Genomic DNA, 23558 nt, shown 5'->3' with positions numbered 1-23558 from the left:
CTATAGGAGGTCACAGAGCCCCGGGTTGAGCTCCTTGGGTTATACAGAAACTTCCCACCAGCTGTCTATTTTACACACGGTAATGTATGAGTTTCAGTGCTCCTCTCCCCACTCATCCCACCCTCTCCGTTCCCCAGTGTCCACAAGTCTGTTCTCTGCGTCGTGACTATCCCCGCCCAGGGATGGTACCACTCATCTGCGCCGTTTTCTCGATTTCGTGTATGTGTGCTGTTGCTTTGCAGGCCCTAAGTCGTGTCTGACTCTGCAACCCCATGGACTGCAGATGCCAGGCCTCCCTGTCTCTCGCCAACTCCCGGAGTTTGCCCAAGTCCACTGTCCATTGAATCGGTGCTGCTATCCAACCATCTCATCCTTTGCTGCCCTCTTTCCCTTCTGCCTTCAATTTTTCCAAGCCTCAGGGTCTTTTCCAATGAATTGGTTCTTCACATTAGGTGGCTAAAGTATTGGAGCTTCAGCTTCAGCATCAGTTCTTCCAGTGAGTATTCAGGGTTGATTTCCTTTAGGTTAGCTAGTTTGATCTCCTTGCAGTCCAAGGGACTGTCAAGAATATATATATGTATATATTATATATATATATATGAGTGTCTGTGTGTATATATATATATGTATTTATATACAATAGTCCATTTTATATATGTACTACAATTTCTTTTTTTGTTTGTTTGCGACTTTATTTTTTTATTGAAGTAGAGTTGATCTACAATACTGTGTTAGTTTCTGGTGTACAGCAGAGTGATTCAGTTACACATTCTTTTTCATATTATTTTCCGTTGTGGTTTATTACAGGACTGAAAGAGTTCCCTGTGCTATACAGTAGGGCCATGCTGTTTATTCATTCTGTGTGTAATAGCTTGCCTCTGCTCATCCCGACCTCCCAATCCAACCCTTCCCACAGCTGTCCTGCTTGGCAACCACAAGCCTGTGTTAGTGAGTCTGTGTTTCATGGGTAGATTCATTTCCGTCATATTTTAGACTCCACATGTACATGATGTAATACGGTATGTCTTTCTTTGTTTTACGTCACATCATATAGTGGTCTCTAGTTCCATCTACTTAGTTGCAAATGGCAATATTTCATTCTTTTTGTGGCTGAGTACTGTTCTCTTGTGTGTGTGAGCGTGTGTGTGCATATCTCACATCTTTATCCATTCAGCTGCCGGTGGATATGTAGGCTGTTTCCATGTCTGGGCTATTGTCAATGGTACTGCTATGAACGTAGTGAAAGGCACTCAGTCGTGACCTTGTGACCCCCTTTGTGACCCCATGGACTGCAACCTGCCAGGCTCCCCTGTCCACGGACCTCTCCAGGCCAGAACACTGGAGTGGGTAGCCAGTATTCTTCCCCTTCTCCAGGGGGTCTCCCCAACCCACGGACCAAACCCAGGTCTCCTGCATTGCAGATGGACTCTTCACCATCTGAGCCACCAGGGAAGCCCATGAACATAGGGTGCATGTGTCTTTTTGAACTATACTTTTGCCCTGATACTGCCAAGAGTGGGATTTCTGGATCACATGGCAACTCTATTTGTAGTTTTTTAAGGCACCACCATACTGTTCTCCACAGTGGCTGCACCAATGTACATTCCCACTAGTGTAGGAAGGTTCCCTTTTCTCCATACCATCTCTAGCGTTTGTTATTTGTAGACTTTTTAATGATAGCCACTCTGACCAGCGTGAGGTGGTACCTCATTGTGATTTTGATTTTGTCTGCCACTTTGAATAATCCACAAACGGCAAGCAGCAACATAAAAGTATTTCCCAGGAAATTCCCTGGTGGTCCAGGGGTTAGGACTATGACTTCTTTATCCATTCATCTCTTGATGGACATCTAGTTTGCTTCTACACCATGGTTACTATACAAGTGTTTTCATGCAGTCTTTGCAGTGTCAGTTTTTCACATTTTTATGCTTCCTGTTGTGTGATTTTTTAATTAAAAGAATTAAATTTTCCTGAGTGTAGTGCTAAAAGAAGACTGTGATGTGCCTTAAGGAGAAAGTAAGTATATAACATATAGAGCTGTTGGCTGTGAGACCAATGTTAATGAATCAACAGTATATATTAAATAAGATCTCTTTAAAGAGAAACATACATAAACAATATTTTGGATTGATTGACTGATGAGAATGTGACCAGAGTCTTGCAGGAAACTATCTATTTTTGCTGGGAGCAAAGAAGCATTCATGAATTCACTGCTCACTGTTACTTTATAGAACCTAACTGCTACAGGTAATGGGGATCAGCTGTGACATATATGTGTCTGTGTGTGTGTGTGTGTGTGTTTATGGAGAAGGAAATGGAAACCCACTCCAGTATTCTTGCCTGGAGACTCCCAGGGATAGAGGAGCCACGTGGGCTGCCATCTATGGGGTCACACAGAGTCGGACACAACTGAAGCAACTTAGCAGCATATGTATATATATATATATTCTTGAATGTGAGCACTGTAGAAGGGTAAGCTGTTTCTATTCTCAGTAGATATGATTTGGAAGATGGAGTCATTCCAGATATATGATGATCTTCAGTTCAGTTCAGTTCAGTTGCTCAGTCGTGTCTGATTCTTTGTGACCCCACGGACTGCAGCATGCCAGGCCTCCCTGTCCATCACCAACTCCCGGAGTCCACCCAAACCCATGTTCATCGAGTCGGTGATGCCATCCAACCATATCATTCTCTGTCGTTCCCCTTCTTTTCCCACCTTCAGTCTTTCCCAACATCAGGGTCTTTTCAAATGAGTCAGCTCTCCACATCAGGTGGCCAAAGTATGAACAGTATGACAGCCTTAGACAAGTCATTAACCCTTTCTCTACCTCCGTTTCTCATATTCAAAATTAGTAAATGGGGTGACTGATCCATGAAACCCTTCAATTTCAACTATTAATTTTTTTTTTTTTACTAATTTTCTCACGTGTATGCTTTAGAGCTGGAGAACAAATTATTGCTGTAACAGAAATAGTTCACAGAGCATTTATACATTCCAGTTTCACTATGCCCTGACTTTTTCATTCCTCTGTTCCTTTACTTCTCATGGTTGCAGGGCGTCCTATGGTTCCTAAATGACACCCATGGAGAACAAAACAGAAGTGACTGAATTCATCCTCCTAGGACTTACTGATGCCCCAGGACTACAGGTCCCACTCTTCATGATGTTTACCCTCATTTACATTATCACTGTAGTTGGAAATCTGGGGATGATCACGTTGATTCTGTTGGACCCTCACCTTCACACTCCTATGTACTTTTTCCTGAGTAATCTCTCTCTGGTGGACTTTGGTTGCTCCTCAGCAGTCACACCCAATGTGATAGCAGGATTCCTCACAGGAAATAAGGTCATTTCTTACAATGCATGTGCTGCTCAGATGTTCTTTTTTATAGTCTTTGGCACCGGGGAAAGTTACCTCTTGGCTTCAATGGCTTATGACCGCTATGCAGCAGTGTGCAAGCCCCTGCGTTATGCCACCACCATGACAAAAAACAGGTGTGCTTGTCTTGTCATAGGCTCTTATGCATGTGGTGTTCTGAATGCCTCTGTCAATGTGGGAGATGACTTCGGTTTCTCTTTCTGTGGGTCCAATGTGGTCAACCACTTTTTCTGTGATGTTCCAGCAGTCATGATTCTTTCTTGCTCTGATAAGCACATGAGTGAGTTGGTTCTTGTTTATATTAATACCTTCCATGTGGTTTTTGCTCTCCTGATTATCTTTATTTCCTACCTGCTCATATTTATCACTATTCTGAAGATGCACTCAGCTGAGGGATATCAGAAGGCTTTGTCCACCTGCGCTTCTCACTTCACTGCTATCTCCATTTTTTATGGGACAGTCATCTTCATGTACTTACAACCCACCTCCAGTCATGCCATGGATACAGATAAAATGGCCTCTGTGTTCTATGCTATGATCATCCCTATGCTAAACCCTGTGGTCTATAGCCTGAGGAACAAGGAGGTCAAAAGTGCATTCAAGAAGGTTGTTGAGAAATCAAAATTGTCTCTAGGGTTAGCTCTTTAATAATGTAGGATCCAAAAAAGTTAGAGTCATCTCTAAGGTGTCCTTTGCTCAGTGACTCACATGTTAAGGTCCACACAGCACTTATCTTCCTGAGGAGATATCCTGCCATTGCATGATGTCAGATTCCTAGTAGAAACAAACATAATGTTATTAATTATTATCATGTTGATGCAAATGTACATGCAAAAACAGGAGAATACAGAAGCCTAGGGTTAGAACTGCATTCCTTTGTCCCATGTATGTACATAAAAACCAGAGCAAGAAATTTGTTAAGTGAATAAATCATGTATGGCTGGTTTTTGAAAAAGAAAAGAATTTTAAATAATCAATTGGGGTGCTATATGATCCAATAATTCCACGCCTGAGAATATATTGGAACAAACTATAATTCAAAAAGATACACGCAGCCTTACATTCATATCAGTGCTATTTGCAATAGCTAAGATGTGGAAATAACCTCAATGTCCATTGACAGATGAGTGGATAAAGAAGATGTGGTACATGTATACAATTGAATACTACTCAGCTATAAAAACAATAATGTCATTTGTACCAACAGGGATGGACCTGGAGATTATCATACCAGATAAAGTAAGTCAGAAAGACAAACACCTGTGATATCACTTATATGTGGAATCTAAAATATGATACAAATGAATTTATCTATAAAACAGAAACTGTCTTGCAAGACACAAAGAACAGACTGGTGGTTGCCAAGGGGAAGGGAGAGGAAGGAGAGCTGGGTCGGGAGTTTGGGATGAACAGATGCAAACTATCACATATGAAATGGATAAATGGCAAGGTCCTACTGTATAACACGCTGTTTCCAGTCTCCCCATCTATTTGCCATGGAGTGATGGGACCAGATGCCATTATCTTAGTGTTTTGAATGCTGAGTTTTAAGCCAGATTTTTCACTCTCCTCTTTCACTTTCATCAAGAGGCTCTTTAGTTCTTCTTCACTTTCTGCCATAAGGGTGTCATCTGCATATCTGAGGTTTTTGATATTTCTCTCGACAATCTTGATTCCAATTTGTGCTTCATTCAGCCCTGCATTTTGCATGATGTACTCTGCATAGAAGTTAAGTAAGCAGGGTGACAATATACAGCCTTGATGTACTCCTTTCCCGATTTGGAATGAGTCCATTGTTCTGTGTACAGTTCTAACTGCTGCTTTTTGACCTGCATACAGATTTCTCAGGAGACAGATCAGGTGGTCTGGTATTCCTATCTCTTTAAGAATGTTCCACAGTTTGTTGTGATTCACACAGTCAAAAAAGACATGAGTTTGGGTAAACTCCAGGAGTTGGTGATGGACAGGGAGGCCTGGCGTGCTGCGGTTCTTGGGGTTGCAAAGAGTCTGACATGACTGAGCAACTGAAATGAACTGAACACAGTCAAAGGCTTTAGCATAATCAATGAAGTAAAAGTAGATGTTTTTCTGGAATTCTCTTGCTTTTTCTATGATCCAGTGAATGTTGGCAATTTGATCTTTGGTTCCTCTGCCTTTTCTAAATCCATCTTGTACTAATGTATATATCCAAACTAAAATATAGATTCCATACAAGAAATAGCTTCATCTGCTTTGTTCATAACTCCTTGGTAAAAGTGAGTGAAAGCATTAGTTGCTCAGTCATGTCCGACTATTTGTAGCCCTCCAACTCCTCTGTCCACGGAATTCTCCAGGCAAGAGTACTGGAGTGGATAGCCATTCCCTTCTCCAGGTGATCTTCCTGACCAGGAATCTAATCTGGATCTCTGGCATTGCAGGCAGATTCTTTCTCATCTGAGCCACCAGGGAAGCCCCCAGTCCTTGGTACTTAAATCAATTTCTGGATCATAGGAGAGTTAAATAAATATTTTTAAATGAATGAATGTATGAATGAAAGGATGGATGAAGCTTTTATTTCAGCTTCATCCATCAGGATGAATGTATTAAATATTTGAATCAGGATATTCATAATTCATTCATAAAATAAACCTTCTATATAAAATTAGCATTTCAAGAGGCATGACTGGTGTTTTGTTTGGCTGAAATATTTTCTACATTGTCACTCAGTGCTTTTAATTCCCACTGACAGACACAAAATTAACTGGAAACTTTGTCATCATCCCTTAGAAATGATATCTCATTGACAACACATCAAATAGATTCTATTAATAAGTCATAAAAGACAAAACATATCAAACTATTTTAATGCTTAATATCTGAGTTAGTTACGGTAATGCAGTTAATTCCAGTGATTCTAAACTTCCATAGATAATGTAAACATAACAATACTTATCATAGTAAACATAATCTACATTAAATACCCTAGTAGAATAATATTTATGTGTTTTATTTTGATCCTTGTGGAGCTCAATTCTATAATAAAGACGCCCAAAGGAACTTGCACCGATATTCCTTTCTCTGTGTCTACATACTTAGAGGCTTCCATACTCCCAGTGTTAGCAAGACTGTGTTTGGATATACTGAGATGAACAGCAGTGTGGACAGAGTGTTGCAATCCAAATATATTCTCTTCTGGCTCTAAGTTTATGATGATAGTGATGTGTCTTCTGCTGGAGCCATTTAAAAGTTACTTTCAAAACTTTTAATATTTTGTTTTTAATCATAGGGTAATTATAATATTGGAGAAGGTAATGGCACCCCACTCCAGTACTCTTGCCTGGAAAATCCCATGGACAGAGGAGCCTGGTAGGCTGCAGTCCATGGGGTCGCTACGAGTCAGACACGACTGAGCAATGTAACTTTCACTTTTCACTTTCATGCATTGGAGAAGGAAATGGCAACCCACTCCAGTGTTCTTACTTGGAGAATCCCAGGGGCGGGGGAGCCTAGTGGGCTGCTGTCTATGGGGTCACACAGAGTCGGACATGACTGAAACGACTTAGCAGCAGCAGCAATTATAATATTGTGATGTTTTTTCGTACATCACCATGAAATGGCCACATATACCCCCTCCCTCTTACACTTCTCTCCCACCCCCTCCCCCTCCCAGCCCTCTAGGTTGTCACAGATCACCAGCAAACTCCCACTGGCTATCTATTTCACATTTGATATTGTGTGTGTTTCAGTGCTATCCTCTCAAATCATCCCACCCCCTCCTTCCCCCACTGTGTCCAAAAGTCTGCCCTTTATGTCTGTGTCTCCTTTGCTGCTCTGCATATAGGGTCATTGGTACCATCTTTCTAGATTCCATATAGATGTGTTAATATACAATACTTGTCTTTCTGACTTACTTCATTCTGTATAATAGGCTCTAGGTTCATCCATCTCATTAGAACTGACTCAAACATGTTCCTTCTTATAGCTTAGTAATATTCCATTGTGTATATGCATCACAACTTCCTTATCCATTCATCTGTGGATGGACATCTAGGTTGCTTCCATGTGCTAGTTACTGTAAATAACAAATGCTTTTAGAATATGTTTTAGATTTACAGAATAGGAGCAAAGATAGCAGGAGTTCTCATATACACCTGTCCTAGTTTTTCCTAGTTTCATCACAATATACTACCTTGGCACATATATCAATATAAAGAATCCAACACTTATACATTGCTAACTGAATCCCATACTTTATTTGGATTTCACTAATTTTTTTCTCTCTACTATCCTTTTCCTGTTCCAGTATCCTATACATGGTAACACATGGGGAAATAAAAATGATATTTGCTTTCTGGCATTGTTTAGGGCAATGTTTTACAAGAAATATAACTGATGTAGCACCTATTACATTGAAAGTGAAAGGGATGGGGGGTAAGGAGACAAAGAAGGCTATGCAGTTACATCTAAGAAAAAATTGGGACTATGGTGACTAACATTGGACCTAGTAGTAGAAATTCAGAAGAAACCTCCAGATTACTGAAGGCATGTCATTGGCAAGGAGGCCATGAGCCTTGAATTTAAAAATCTTTGCCTGAACATTCCAACAACTCTAGAAGCTCAAAATTTCATGTGTAGAAGTAATCTGCAAAAGCTGAATAGTCCTTAAAGAGATCATACTCCTCAACATGCACTTAAACTCCCTGCCATGGTCATCACTTTACATAAAACATTATATAAAACACAACATACCCCCACTTGTTTCAGGAAAAAGTCCATACCCTTAGCACTGAGCAATTCATCCTCTTTTGTAATGTCCCAGAACGTTCACTTGAGCCCTGTAGCTAAATGAGGCCTTCCAAAGGTACCCAAAGACCAATTAGAAACTCTTCTCTTCCCCAAACCTTAATTAAAAGCTTCCCTATCTTACACTATCTCAACTGTTATTGTTCAGTCGCTAAGCCGTGTCCGACTCTTTGCATCCCCATGGACTGCAGTACTCCAGGCTTCCCTGTCCCTCACTAACTCCCAGAGTTTGCTCAAACTCATGTCCATTGAGTTGGTAATGCCATCCAACCATCTCATCTCTGTCACCCACTTCTCCTGCCCTTAGTCTTTTCTGGCATCAGAGTCTTTTCCAATGAATCGGCTCTTCACATCAGATGACTTAAGTATTGGGGCTTCAGTTTCAGCATCAATTTTTCCAGTGAATATTCAAGGTTGAATTCCTTTAGGATTGATTGGTTTGAACTCCTTGCAGTCCAAGGGACTCTCTAAAGTCTTCTCCAACACCACGATTTGGAAGCATCCATTCTTCAGCTCTCAGCCTTCTTTATGGTCCAACTCTCACTCAATAAAACTATTATCACATCTTTCAGTTCAGTTCAGTTCAGTTGTGTTCGACTCTTTGCGACCCCATGAATCACAGCACACCAGGCCTCCCTGTCCATCACAAACTCCCAGAGTTTACTCAAACTCATGCCCATCGAGTCGGTGATGCCATCCAGCCATCTCATCCTCTGTCATCCCCTTCTCCTCCTGCCCCTAATCCCTCCAAGCATCAGGGTCTCTTCCAATGAGTCAACTCTTCGCATCTTTAAGCCCCTGCTGAAATCCAAGTAGTGACAGATGTGTACCCTTGCTGAATAAAAAGGAAAAGAACACAGCCTTTGTTAATTTTGCCTTAGATTTCATTTTGTCTTTGACACACTTCAGAAATCCTCATAAGAAATAATGGATAAAAGAAAAACATACCATACAACAGATACACCAGGGACCAATGAAAATTATAGGAAATGGAATTCTCTCCAGAGATAAAAATCAGGGTCTTGTAAAGAAATATCTCCCATCAGTAAAATTGAAGAGCTTTCATAATGTTAATTCAGCAACATTTCAAAACTGAGCTGTGTATTTCCACTCTCTTCTTTCATAAAAGGGAACTCTTTTTTCAAATTATTTTTTACCATATTCCAGAATCATATATTGAATGTGAAAGTAGGATGAGCTATATTTTTTCTTTGTTTTATTTTTTAGTTCCTAAGTGCCTCACCACAGGGAGCCACATTTAGACTGAATGGAGAGGACCATTAAACCCCTGTAGTATTCTAGACATTGACCTTTCATAGGAATTAGCTGCAATTTAGGTTGTCTCCTTAATGGAAGTAGAAAATACGTTGTATGTATGTGTGTGTGTGTAAAGGTAAAATATTTGATATTTATAAATATTACAAAGGAAGAGACTTGTTAGCTGTGTGCCAAAATATTTTCTTTCTCCTCTTAGGCTTATAACTACTTATATTCTCAGCCTTCATGCAATTAGTTGTGGTCATGTGATTGTATTCTTGTCAATGAAATGTGAATGTGTTGTATGTGCCATTTCCAAGCCTGGCCCTTGAAATTTCCCATGCAGTTCTATTTATTCTCTCTCTTGTTGTCATCAATTGGATATAGAATCCAGGCCAGAGGAGATAGTGGAGCCACAAACCAGAAAGAACTTGGATTACCGTTCTACTGAGTTTCCGTAGAACAACTAACCGAACAACCTATGAGCAAGAAAAATCTCTGTGGTTAAGCCACTGCAATTTTGGACTTTGCTTGTATAACAGCAAATATTGTAGTATTATTTATACCAACTAGCATGAAGAGATTCCCAGAAGACAATCTGGATGCTGCTTGCAAGAAGTGGAAGGACATTGTGGCGAGAAACCCCATGAAGTGTCTACAGCACAAGTTAATGTCACTGATATTTGTCAATTCTCAATCAGCTTCTAAAACATAACAGGAGGAAAAAAAACCCACAAGTTTTGGAGAAAAAAAAGACCATTCCAACCAAATTTTCTTATCTAAGGAAACTTACTAAAATCTTCTGAGCTTCTTGCATGTGCTTTGATTCATGGTTTTGTGTGTCCAGTGTTTTACTTATATGCATGTGTTGTTATAAGGCAGAGAAAATATGACCATATGAATGAATCAAAGATAATTAATAAAGTTTATTAATGTAATTTGGGCAGGGCACCAAGTACTCAAAGGCCCCTGTGGACACCCTCATTCAGATATCACATAGTTGGACATAACATTTTCTTTTTTCTTGATGATAGACTTTTGAAGGAGAAATGGTAATATTACCTCAGTAATTTAGGAGTAGTGTGGGCCCTAAAATGTGAATAATTTCATGGTTAAAGACAGGAGAGGAATGAAACTAGGTTATTTGGAATCTTATAGCTTTAAAAGGTGAACCCTAGAGACAAGTTTGCTTTTTCAACTGCCTTCTTGAAAGCACTTTTAACCTCCTTGTTTCTTAAACTATAGACCAGGGGGTTCAGCATGGGGATGACCATGGTATAGAACACAGACGCGATTTTGTCTACATCCATGGAATGACTGGAGCTGGGCTGGGAGTACATAAAGATGACTGTCCCGTAGAAGATGGAGACTGTGGTGAGGTGAGAAGTGCAGGTGGATAAAGCCTTTTGATATCCCTCAGCCGAGTGCATCTTCAGGATGGTGACAAATATGAACAGGTAGGAAACCAAGATAACCAAGAGGGCAAAAAAGATATTGAAGCTTGCCACAAAGACAAGAACTAGCTCACTAACATGTCTATCAGAGCAAGAGAGGGCCATGACTGCTGGAACATCACAGAAAAAGTGATGGACTAGATTGGACCTACAGAAAGAGAGACTGAATGTGTCCCTGATGTGAACAGAGGCATTCAGAAAGCTGTAGACGTAAGAGCTTGCGGCCAGACCTGCACACACACTGGTTGTCATGGTGGTCGTGTAGTATAGGGGTTTGCACACGGCTGCATAGCGATCATAAGCCATTGATGCCAAGAGGAAATTTTCCACGGTGGCCAGGGCTACAAAAAAGAACATCTGAGCAGCACATGCATTGTAGGAGATGACCTGGTCTCCCATAAGCAGCTCAGCCATCACCTTGGGAGTGACAGCTGTAGAATAGCAAAAGTCCACCAAAGACAGGTTACTAAGGAAAAAGTACATGGGAACGTGAAGACGAGAGTCCATGAGGATCAAAACGATCATCCCCAGGTTTCCAACCATGCTGAAGAGGTAGATGAGAGTAAACACGATGAACAAGGGGACCTGCAGTCCGGGGGCACTGGTGAGTCCCAGCAGGATGAATTCAGTCACCCCTGTATTATTCTCCATGGATGTGGTTTGGGAATCACAAGATGACGCCCTGTAGCAATGAGAAATAAAGGAACAGAGAAATTTAATGGAGAGAAATTGAAACCGATAGATAACTAGATGATTGGTAGATAGGTAGATGTGCATTATTGCATTATGGCAATAATTATGAATTAAATATTATTCATATAAAATATGCTTTGACAACAAGTTTTAATGCATATTAATACATTATAGAGTTACACATTGTTGAAAATGAAGGGTCTTTATGGTTCATCTCCTACTGTCTAAATTTTATAAACTTGTGAACTGAAATGTGAAAATATAAAGTCTTAATCAAGATGGCATGTCTAGAATGCATATACGTGTCCTTTCGGTTCCTTGAGCCTGGTAAATGCTTACATTTTGTACATTGCTGTTGTGCCAGGAGCTGCCCTGTACACTTCACCTGTGTATCAATTTGCTTTTCTCAATAAGCTTATAAGACTGACTAGTTGTTACCCTCTTTTAGTTTTTGAAGCATAGGGGTTGAGTAATGTATTTAAATTTACAAAATCATTACTGTCAAAGTCAAGTTGTGTACCCAGGAAGAGTCATTCTTCGATCCACTGGTCTGGGACTTTGGGATTAACAGATGCAAATTATGGTATACAGGATAGATAAGCAATAAGATCCTACTGTATAGCACAGAGAACTATATTCAATAGCTTGTGACAAACCATGGTGGAAAAGAACATGAAAAAGAATGTATATGTATAACTGAGTCACTTTACTATACAACAGAAATGAAACAACAGTGTAAATCAACTGTACTTCAAACTCTCGCTCTTTGCAGATGACATGATCCTCTACATAGAAAACCCTAAAGACTACCAGAAAATTACTAGAGCTAATCAGCGAATATAGTAGTCGCAGGATATAAAATTAACACAGAGAAATCCCTTGCATTCCTATACACTAACAATGAGAAAACAGAAAGGGAAATTAAGGAAACAATACCATTCACCATTGCAACAAAAAGAATAAAATACTTAGGAGTATATCTACCTAAAGAAACAAAAGACCTATACATAGAAAACTATAAAACACTGATGAAAGAAATCAAAGAGGACACAAACAGATGGAGAAACATACCGTGTTCATGGATTGGAAGAATCAATATTGTCAAAATGGCTATTCTACCCAAAGCAATCTATAGATTCAATGCAATCCCTATCAAGCTACCAACGGTATTTTTCACAGAACTAGACCAAAGAATATCACAATTTGTATGGAAATACAAAAAACCTCAAATAGCCAAAGTAATCTTGAGAAAGAAGAATGGAACTGGAGGAATCAACCTGCCTGACTTCAGACTCTACTACAAAGCCACAGTCATCAAGACAGTATGGTACTGGCACAAAGACAGAAATATAGATCAATGGAATAGAATAGAAAGCCCAGAGATAAATCCATGAACCTATGGACACCTTATCTTTGACAAAGGAGGCAAGGATATACAGTGGAAAAAAGACAACCTCTTTAACAAGTGGTGCTGGGAAAACTGGTCAACCACTTGTAAAAGAATGAAACTAGAACACTTTCTAACACCATACACAAAAATAAACTCAAAATGGATTAAAGATCTAAATGTAAGACCAGAAACTATAAAACTCCTAGAGGAGAACATAGGCAAAACACTCTCCGACATAAATCACAGCAAGATCCTCTATGACCCACACCCCAGAATATTGGAAATAAAAGCAAAACTAAACAAATAGGACCTAATGAAACTTAAAAGCTTTTGCACTACAAAGGAAACTATAAGTAAGGTGAAAAGACAGCCCTCAGATTGGGAGAAAATAATAGCAAATGAAGAAACAGACAAAGGATTAACCTCAAAAATATACAAGCAACTCCTGAAGCTCAATTCCAGAAAAATAAATGACCCAATCAAAAAATGGGCCAAAGAACTAAACCGACATTTCTCCAAAGAAGACACACAGATGGCTAACAAACACATGAAAAGATGCTCAACATCACTCATTATTAGAGAAATGCAAATCAAAACCACAATGAGGTACCATTACACGCCAGTCAGGATGGCTGCTATCCAAAAGTCTACAAGCAATAAATGCTGGAGAGGGTGTGGAGGAAAGGGAACCCTCTTACACTGTTGGTGGGAATGCAAACTAGTACAGCCGCTATGGATAACAGTGTGGAGATTTCTTAAAAAACTGGAAATATAACTGCCATATGACCCAGCAATCCCACTCCTGGGCATACACACTGAGGAAACCAGATCTGAAAGAGACACGTGCACCCCAATGTTCATTGCAGCACTGTTTATAATAGCCAGGACATGGAAGCAACCTAGATGCCCATCAGCAGATGAATGGATAAGGAAGCTGTGGTACATATACACCATGGAATATTACTCAGCCGTTAAAAAGAATTCATTTGAACCAGTCCTAATGAGATGGATGAAACTGGAGCCCCTTATACAGAGTGAAGTAAGCCAGAAAGATAAAGAACATTACAGCATACTAACACATATATATGGAATTTAGAAAGGTGATAACGATAACCCTATATGCAAAACAGAAAAAGAGACACAGAAATACAGAACAGACTTTTGAACTCTGTGGGAGAAGGTGAGGGTGGGATGTTTTGAAAGAACAGCATGTATATTATCTATGGTGAAACAGATCACCAGCCCAGGTGGGATGCATGAGACAAGTGCTCGGGCCTGGTGCACTGGGAAGACCCAGAGGAATTGGGTGGAGAGGGAGGTGGGAGGGGGGATCAGGATGGGGAATACGTGTAAATCTATGGCTGATTCATATCAATGTATGACAAAACCCACTGAAATGTTGTGAAGTAATTAGCCTCCAACTAATAAAAAAAATAAATAAAAATAAAAAAAAAAAGAAATAAATTAAACTCCCCTCCAATAAATAAATAAATAAAATTGAGTTTTGCTCAATTTGCAACTACTCATTGTCTCCATTGGCCCAAACTCAGTGTTTGGGTTTCCCCGTCAAGTAGCTGAGACACGTATGTGTAATAGATCTAGCGGAGTAACTACAGCACTTGCCAGCAGAGGCAATTCTGAGGGGAAGACATAGCATTGGGTATAAAGCTTGGGTTCTGGGAAGAGATGCATGCAAGTCTTACCATTTGCTACCCAAGAGTCATTAGTTGTAACCTAACTACTTGACCTGGTTTTCTCCATGTACAGAATAACAACACCTCAAGGTAGTATTGTGAGAATTAGATGAAATAATGTATCAAAAAATAAGTCAAATGCTGAGTGCCTAGCATCTCCTGATAAGCATTAGTTGTAATATTGTAATGAGGATGAAATGATAGGCTCTATGTGCGAGAAAGGCAGGTGAAATCAGGGATTCGGATGTGGATGAATTCTGAAGTCTTGCAGCCTCTCTTCAACTTTTCCTCACACTCTGTCCACTGAAACGTTTGTGTCTTCCAATGTTTCTCAGTCTGTCGGTTCTCTTCTACCATGAATGGTGAGTGAGTGAAAGTTGCTCAGTTGTGTCCAGCTGTTTGCAACCCCATGGTTGCCAAGCTCTTCTGTCCATGGAATTCTCCAGGCAAGAATACCGGAGTGGGTAGCCTTTCCCTTCTCCAGGGGGTCTTCCCAACCCAGGAATCAAAGCCAGGTCTCCCACTTTGCAGGTGAATTCTTCACTGTCTGAGCCATGAGGGAAGCCCACCTTTTCTTTCAATCCTCAGTAATGTTGTAAGGTGGATCATGTTGTTACACCCATTTTACCAGTAGGAACACTGAGGACTTGAGCATCCATGTAAAGCTGCACGATTAGTTGTTAGTATGAAAAAGATTCAGGATTCAAGATTCAAATCCAACTGTGACCAAATCAGAAGCCTGTGCTTTCAGCCACCTCACTAGCCGCATTTGTAAACGTGCTAGTAATCATAAGGATGAGATTATGGGGGAAAGGTTACAATAGAGTTAGAATCTCGCTAACTTGATTAGAACACTTCTGTGGTTTAAAGAAAGGTTATTTCACTCTTGTGGTTTTCTTTCTTGCCTCCAATGAGATGACATAGGATAGTAACTAAGATGAGATTAAGACTTAGTAACAGGATCATTTATTTTTTTGTTGTTGTTGTTATTGATTTATAGTAGAACAGCATAACTTTATTCTATACATATCTCTAAACTCCCATGGATGGAAATTTTGACATTCAAACTTCAGCCTCAACTCACTGTTTAAGAAAAAAAAATGTTGAAACCATCTCTTTCTGTGCTCAGATAATTCATAGTAGATATAGCTGCCCCATAGATTTTACATGAATTATACTTCTCACTAAAAATGTATATGAAACATAGAAGCTTACCTTGCTGCTGGAAAAGAAGAGACAGTCAATCCCGAAGAGTGATAATGAAATCAGACATTTAGTCATGGAATAAAGCACATAACCCTAGTAGCTCAGCTGGTAAAGAATCTGCCTGCGATGCAGGGGACCCAGGTTTGATTCCTGGGTCCAGAAGATCCCCTGGCAGAGGAAATCGCAACCCACTCCAATGTTCTTGCCTGGAGAATCTCACGGACAGAAGAGCCTGGCGGGCTACAGTCCATGGGGTTGCAAGAGTTGGACACGACTTAGTCACTAAAGCACCACTGTTAGATATGCTCTTTATCAGATACTGTTCCAAAGATCCCAAGACCTCAAAGACAAGTAAAGATGGAGGAAGGAACCCAACATGGAGTTAGAAACCTGGATAAAAGTCCCGAATTCACCACTAATTCTGACTATGCTCTTGGAGAAGTCACTTGTCTTCTCCTTGTTTGAAAAACAATTAATAATATTACCTCTTTTCATATATTTCACAGAATTGTGCCTGTAACTAGCAGATGAGGGAAGCTCCGTAAAACATCTTGCTGAGAGGTTATCACTTTAAAGCTGATCAACGTAATTTTACTCTGAGACGTTTTCTCCGGCCACCATAGCAGATCCTCAGGTTCGAGGTCAGAGAGGGCTGCCTGTGTTTGGTAAATGATGGCCAAAGGGGCTCAGCATACATTCTGTGATGTCACATGAATTTATGTTGAGGTTTCAGAGGCTGGCTCATGGGAATCAGAAGGGAGCCACAGAAACACAGAATTCTCTGGGGGTTTCCCCATGAGAGCATTTGTAGCTCTCATCCCATGTTCTTAGGGAAGACAGAAGTAAATTGCTTGTGGGATTATGCTGGATGTATTTATAATGTACACATGTTTTCATATTCATTGCTTGTTCTTCATTTTTTTCCATTTTGTGCTCAAAGTATAATTTACAAACCATTAACATCCATAGCTTTTAGTGTATTATTCTAAGAGCTTGGTTATATTTTATCTGGTCAGGTACCACTGCCACAACTACAATACAGAAGAGTTCTATCACCTTAACAAAAACCCTGAGCTTTTTTATGCCAAGGGCTGATTATCAATGTCTTAAGCTCAAGCACTCAAGTAGAAAGTGAATTCAACTTGCAACCACTTTGTTTTATTCAGGTCCACAATGAATTGCATGATGCTCACTCACATTGGAGAGGGTCATCTGCTTCACTCATTTCACTGATTCAAATGCTGATCTCTTCTACAAACATTGTCACAGTCACAATCAAAAACAGTGTTTAATAACGTATCTGGGCATTCCCTGACCTACTCAAGTTGATACATATAATTAACCATCACAGAGGGACTAGTTATTTTCATTTTGTTGTCGTTTGCTGTCTTGTAGCTATTTCCCCCCTCTTTTACTCTCTTGATATCTTGCTTTGTGCATCACTGACATTTTGTAGTAATAGACTTTGATTCCTTTCTCATTTCTGTTGTGCATCTACTGGTACTGTCTTTGGGATTACCACAATCCAAATCCAAAAGGTCTTGGGGCTTACACAAAACATCTCATAGTTACAACAATCTCTTTTTGACTAGTAACAACTTAACTTCCATCACTTACAAAACTCTGCTCCTATATACCTCTCTTTCTCTTTTCATTACTCATATCACAAATTATATCTTTCCATATTTGGTATCTGGTAATACAAAATTGCAGTTACAGTTATTTTTATCTGTTTATCTTTTATACTCTATGCTAGAATTCAAAGTGATTTACACACTTCAATTACTATATTGCAAGATTCTGTATTTGTCTATATATTTTCCTTTATCAGTGAGTTTTCTATTTTCATATGGCTTTTGCATTGCTCTCTAATGTCTTCTCATTTCAACTTGAAGGACTGCTTTTAGCATTTCCTATCAGGCAGGTCTACCAGTGATGAACTCCTTCCACCTTTTTAAAAGTTGGGAGTAGAATTGACATACAATGTTACATTAGTTTCAGGTGTATAGCATGGTGACTTATACGCATTAAAGATGATCACCACATTAAGTTTAGTTACCATCTCTCTCAATTTAAAGTTTTTATAGTACTATTAACCATATTATCTACTCTGTATACTCCATCCCCAAGACTCATTTTATAATTGGAGATGGTACCTTTTAATCCCTTTCCCCTACTTCAGCAATCCTCCACCCTCTCCTCTCTAGCAACAATTTGTTTGTTCTCTGCATCTATGTTTCTGTTTATCATGCTTGTTCATTTGCTCTGACTTCTGGATAATGAACCTCCATGTTTCTGAAGGGATTTCATTCCTAAGAAAGCTATGCCTTTGTTTAAAAAGTCTGACTAAACATTAAATTGCCTCTAAAATTTCCAAACTGCATGAATGGAAAAATGAAGTTGCTCAGTCGTGTCCGACTCTTTGCGACCCCATGGACTATAGCCCACCAGGCCTCTCCGTCAGTGGGATTTTCCAGGCAAGAGTACTGGAGTGGGTTGCCATTCCCTTCTCTGGGGGATCTTCCCCTGACCCAGGGATTGAACCCGGGTCTCCCGCATTGCATGCAGATGCTTTACCCTCTGAGCCACCAGGGAAACTTGAATGGAAGTAAGCCACAAACAAATATTCTTCAAGGAGGAAAGACCCTTCAACACCACTTCAGAAGTCATAATAAAAATAAAATATTAAGAAAGCAACATTCAAAAAGTTGAACCAGATGCTAAGAAAAGGAATGAAAAATATAATTCTCAATAAAGATACAAATCAATAACTCAGAGTTCGGCGGGGAAGGGGGATGTCTTTGTGGTGCAAGCTCAGAAGAATTTCAGAATTGGCTATCATGTCTTCTATCATTTTATTATTGAGGATCTTCCCCCTTATTATCTTTACGCTGCTTCAGCATTATATCTTGGGTATGTTTATGGGACAAATTAAGTTTTCTTTCCAGGTTACAGGTTGTTGGATCAGAAAGACCCATGTTTGGACTAGATGGGGATGACAAGGTTATTTCTTGGATATGCTGATCATTGAGCGTCTATGGTGATTAACTGGGAATCTAAGTTGTCTCCTGCCAGAAATGTATATGTATATATGAATATATATATAAATTGTTAACTGAAGGAAAATTGCTCTACGGTGTTGTGGTTTCTGCCTTACGATAAGGTTAATCAGCGATAGGTCTACACGTTTCCCCTCGCGCTTGAACCTCCGCCCACCCCGCACTTGCTCTGACCCATCTGAGTGGTCCCAGAGCTCCAGGTCCGGCTCTCTGCGCTGTAAGCAGCGCCCCACCAGCTGTCTGTTTTGCATGTGGTGATGTGTATGTTCCAAAGCTACTCTCTCAATCTGCCCCACCCGCTCCTTCCCCCGCTGCGCCCACAGTCTGTTCTCCATGTCTGCAGGAATATAGCCCTGCAAATGGGTTCATCAGTACTGTTTTTCTAGATTTCCTATATATGTGCTAGTACACAGTATTTGCTTTTCTCTTTCTGACTTACATTGCCAGAAATGTTTATTGGAACTCTACTGAGTCTGTCTCCTCAAAATTCAGAATTCTCTAGTCCAGCCCTCTAGTGTTTCACCCTATTACCTTTAACATATGACTGTCATGTGAGTGATAGTGTCCTTGTCTTGAAACAGAGTTCCCTCCTCTAGCACTTATTTGTCTCTTCATATAAAGATACTTCAGGGGATTTTACTCTACCTTTAATAGAAGTGAAAGAAAGTGAAAGTCACTCCGTCGTGTCCAACTCTGTGATCCCGTGGACTATACAGTCCATGGAATTCTCTAGGCCAGAATATTGGAGTGGGTAGCCTTTCCCTTCTCCAGGGGATCTTCCCAACCCAGGGGTCCAAGCCAGGTCTCCCACATTGCAGGCAGATTCTTTACCAGCTGAGCCACAAGGGAAGCCCAAGAATACTGGCATAGGTAGCCTATCCCTTCTCTAGCAGATCTTCCTGACCCAGGAATCAAACTGGGCTCTCCTGCTTTGTACGCAGATTCTTTACCAACTGAGCTATCAGTAATAGAAGAGTTTGGCCCAATTCTTTAGCACCCACTTATCCAAAAGTTAAAGACTACTAGTAATGTATGGAGATTTTCTTTTTACCACGTCTCTTAAAATATCTGTTATAATCTGCTTATTCAGTTATAGCCATCCCAGTGTATCTGATATATCTCATTGTCATTTTAATTTGTATGATTTATGATCATTTTTTATCTCTTCATGTGGATTTTAGGCACTAATACACCTTTTTCTATAAAATGTAGTTTCAAATTTTCCCCATCTTCAATTGAGACATTTGTTTTCTCATTATTGAGTTGTAAGATTTCTATATTCTCAAAATTATCTTTTTAATTAGATATTTGATTTGCAAACATTTTCTCCAAATTTGTGATTTATTTTTTTAATTTTATAAATGGTGTTTCTTAACATAGAAGCATTCTGAATTTTAATAAAGTTAAAATTATAACTCCAGAACTTCTAATTGCTTTTTTTTATAACTTAATATCTTTGTTGATATTCTCTATTAGATGTTGTTGTTTAGTTGCTAAGTCAAATCCAACTCTTTGCGACCCTCATGGACTATAGCCCTCCAGGCTCCTCTGTCCATGGGACTTTCCAGGCAAGAATACTGGAGTGGGTTGCCATTTTCTTCTCCAGGGGATCTTCCTGACCCAGGGATCGAGTCCACGTCTCCTCCATCTCCTTCATTGGCAGGCGGATTCTTTACTGCTGAGCCACTAGGGACGCCCAGTCTCTATTAGATGAGTCACTGTAATCACGTGTGTTGGTGTGTGCTGTTGCCTCATTCCTGTCTGACTCTTTGGGACCCTATGAACTGCAGCCTGACTGGCTCCTCTGTCCATGGGATTCTCCAGGCAAGAATACTGGAGTGGGTTGCCATTTCCTCTTACAGGGGATCTTCCTGACTCAGGGATCGGACCTGCATCTCTATGTCTCCTGCCATAGCAGGCGGGTTCTTTACCACTGCACCACCTGTAATTTTCCTTCAATTCTTTACCTATTGTTTCCCTCAGTTCTTTGAAAGTATATAGACACTCTCAGAGAGTTTCTGTTGACTACCTTTTCATATTTTCCTCCAAATTTTCATGATCCACATTTGTGTGTGTGTGTGTGTTAAATAAATGGACACTTTAGATAATATAGTGTTGAAATTGCATTCTGACTAGCTTGTAATTGTTTGATATTTGCTTTTGTTTGTTTAGTGACCTGTGTGGGCTAATTTTAGGGTCTGTTTCCCTGTGCTGTAGAGCCACTGAAGTCTCTGCCCAGTCTTCAAAAATCCCATTTTTATTTACAAGCTTGTCATCTTTGGGGTTGCAACTGTAGTACTGGTCAACCAATAGTCAGAGTCTTCCTTATACACATTTTGATAAGAGGGTCTGAATGTGTGGACTGGGGACCATATCCGAAATTTGCCCAGTTGACAAATCTTGCTTTGGCTTTTGTTTTCTGTTTGTGCAGGTCCTCAAGGTCAGTTGGAATAAGTAATTGGTATCTGCTCTGTTCTTTCCTCGTAGCTCAGTTGGTAAAGAATCTGCCTGCAGTACAGGAGACCCAGGTTCGATACTTTGGTCAGGAAAATCCCCTGGAGAAGGAAATGGCAACCCACTCCAGTATTCTTGCCTGGAGAATCCCATGGACAGAGGAGCCTGGTGGTCTACAGTCCGTGGGGTCGCAAGAGTCAGACATGACTTAGCGACTAAACCACCAACTGTTTTTTCATAATCTTGAACATGACCGTAACCTTCTCAATATCCAGGAAAATGTCAGAACTTCTTAAAGGCCATGTATCATTTTCTAGATATCATTAAAAACTTTAATTTTTCCGCTACTTCTGAACAATATCACAGCTTTAGACACCTGTGGTTTGGCCTTCTTCAGTAGTTCTACCAGTTGCTATTGGAACCCATAGACCTCTCTGAGTTCTCTAAACAGTGTAACTTCCTCCCAGCCTTAGCACTTTCACTCAGTTGCTTCGTTCTGTCAGGAACACTCAACCCTGGTGTAGACAGTAGTAAGGGCTGGCCATGGCAGGAAGGAACAGAGATACTTTACCAGTGGGAATGCAAATGGTATGTTACATTTTTTAAAAGTTGTCAGTCTTAGAAAGTCAAACATAAATTTACCCCATCAGCCAACAATTCCACTTAAAGGTATTTACTCAAGTGAAACGCAAACCCAGAACTGTGTTGTTCAAACACAGAACTATATGCAAATGTTTATAGCAGATTTAACTGTAATCAATAAAACTAGAAATAAACAACCTGGTTAGATCTGTATAATAGAATAGTACTTGATAATAAAAAATAACAATCTACTGATATGAGCAACAAAAGGTTGAATGTATTATGTGTTATCCCAGATGAGAGTAGCCAGACCCCAAAAGCTACATGTTGTATGATTTCACTTGTATTTCTTACAAAGGAACAGTTATATGACAAATTCAGGTTCAAGGATCTGGGAGTGGCAGGAGAGTTTCACTGAGAAAGAGCAGAGAAATTTGAGGGCAGACAAGACTGTTCTTTATTTTTATTGTGTTGGTGGTTACATGATCACACACATTTGTCCAAACTCTCAGAACTGTACACTAAAATATGAAGTTGCAAATAAATTACACTTAAACTGAAAAAAAAGAAAGAAATGACAAGAAAATAATGTAAATATATCTGTGTGCTGCTGGCTCAGGAAGTCAAGCTCGTCCTCAAGGCGACTTAATTGCTTCTTTCTGAAGAAAGTGGAACGAGAGCTCTGGCTATCCTCACGGGGGCTTGTCCTGAGAGAAGCTCCAGGTCCCTAACATCCCCTCCTGGCTCCCATTCATCAGCTTCTAACACCCCCAAATAGTTCTCCTTGACATCACTTTAGAAGGAACAGACTACTTACGGAACCTCTCTGGTCATTTATTTACTCATCTGAATGTGAATAATTGTTAGTACACATAAAGGCCTTCCTCAAAACAGGATTTTCTGTGGGTCTGCAAACACTGACAGGGAAAACCCCCAAGATAGATATTATATGGAATGCAGTCAAAATGGCAACTTACTGAGCTGTATTATAGACCTTCTTTCATTAGCTCCTCGTGGTCACAAGTCGGTGAACTATGCTGATGTGTCAACCATATTGTATCTATTTCACAAAAGTTTCGTCTAAGGTAAGTGACAATTATAAGAACACCTTTTATCTATTTATTTATTTTTCTGAGAGTTGGTGATGGCCAGGGAGGCCTGGCATGCTGCGGTTCATGGGGTCGCAAAGAGTCAGACACGACTGAGCGACTGAACTGAACTGAACTGAAAGAAGTCTGGACTGATAAGGACACCTTTTGATTAGCGTCACAGAGAGAGCTTCTTCAACAGAATTTTTAAATTCTACCCTGAAAGAGCTTCAGATCAGACTGAAAATTCAGGATTTGCAGCCTCTTTTTTCAAGAGACAGGTAAGCTTCTGTATTCCATACACATTTTGAGCAAGAAGTGTAATACGTGTAAAAGCAGTCATGAAGCTGATCCTATGAGCTATTTGAGCTCAAGCTGGAATGTCATTAACATTTTCCTGAAAAAACTGGGATAGAGGCAAATTACAAAATAATTCCACTGGTTGGAAGTTCAGTTATGCTCATGAAGCTCTACATCATGCTCCTAAAGATGATGGACAAAAACAGTAGGTGATGCTCT

The 23558-nt window shown here is 40.0% G+C and overlaps 2 protein-coding genes across 2 annotated transcripts; one reads left to right on the top strand and one right to left on the bottom strand.

The window, feature by feature from the left end:
* Positions 1-3074: 3074 nt before the first annotated feature.
* LOC122678058 (olfactory receptor 5B2-like) lies at positions 3075-4028 on the top strand. Its single transcript, XM_043878535.1, has one exon. The coding sequence runs from the start codon at positions 3075-3077 to the stop codon at positions 4026-4028; it is 954 nt and encodes a 317-aa protein (XP_043734470.1).
* Positions 4029-10579: 6551 nt separating this feature from the next.
* Positions 10580-11524, bottom strand: LOC122677999 (olfactory receptor 5B3-like). The gene has a single exon (XM_043878419.1). The coding sequence runs from the start codon at positions 11522-11524 to the stop codon at positions 10580-10582; it is 945 nt and encodes a 314-aa protein (XP_043734354.1).
* Positions 11525-23558: the final 12034 nt, after the last annotated feature.

The sequence above is a fragment of the Cervus elaphus genome, chromosome 1 (assembly GCF_910594005.1).
Source record: "Cervus elaphus chromosome 1, mCerEla1.1, whole genome shotgun sequence".
Classification (NCBI taxonomy): Eukaryota; Metazoa; Chordata; class Mammalia; order Artiodactyla; family Cervidae; genus Cervus; species Cervus elaphus.
The sequence above is the reverse complement of the archived record's forward strand: the minus strand, read 5'-3'. Positions and strand labels throughout refer to the sequence as shown.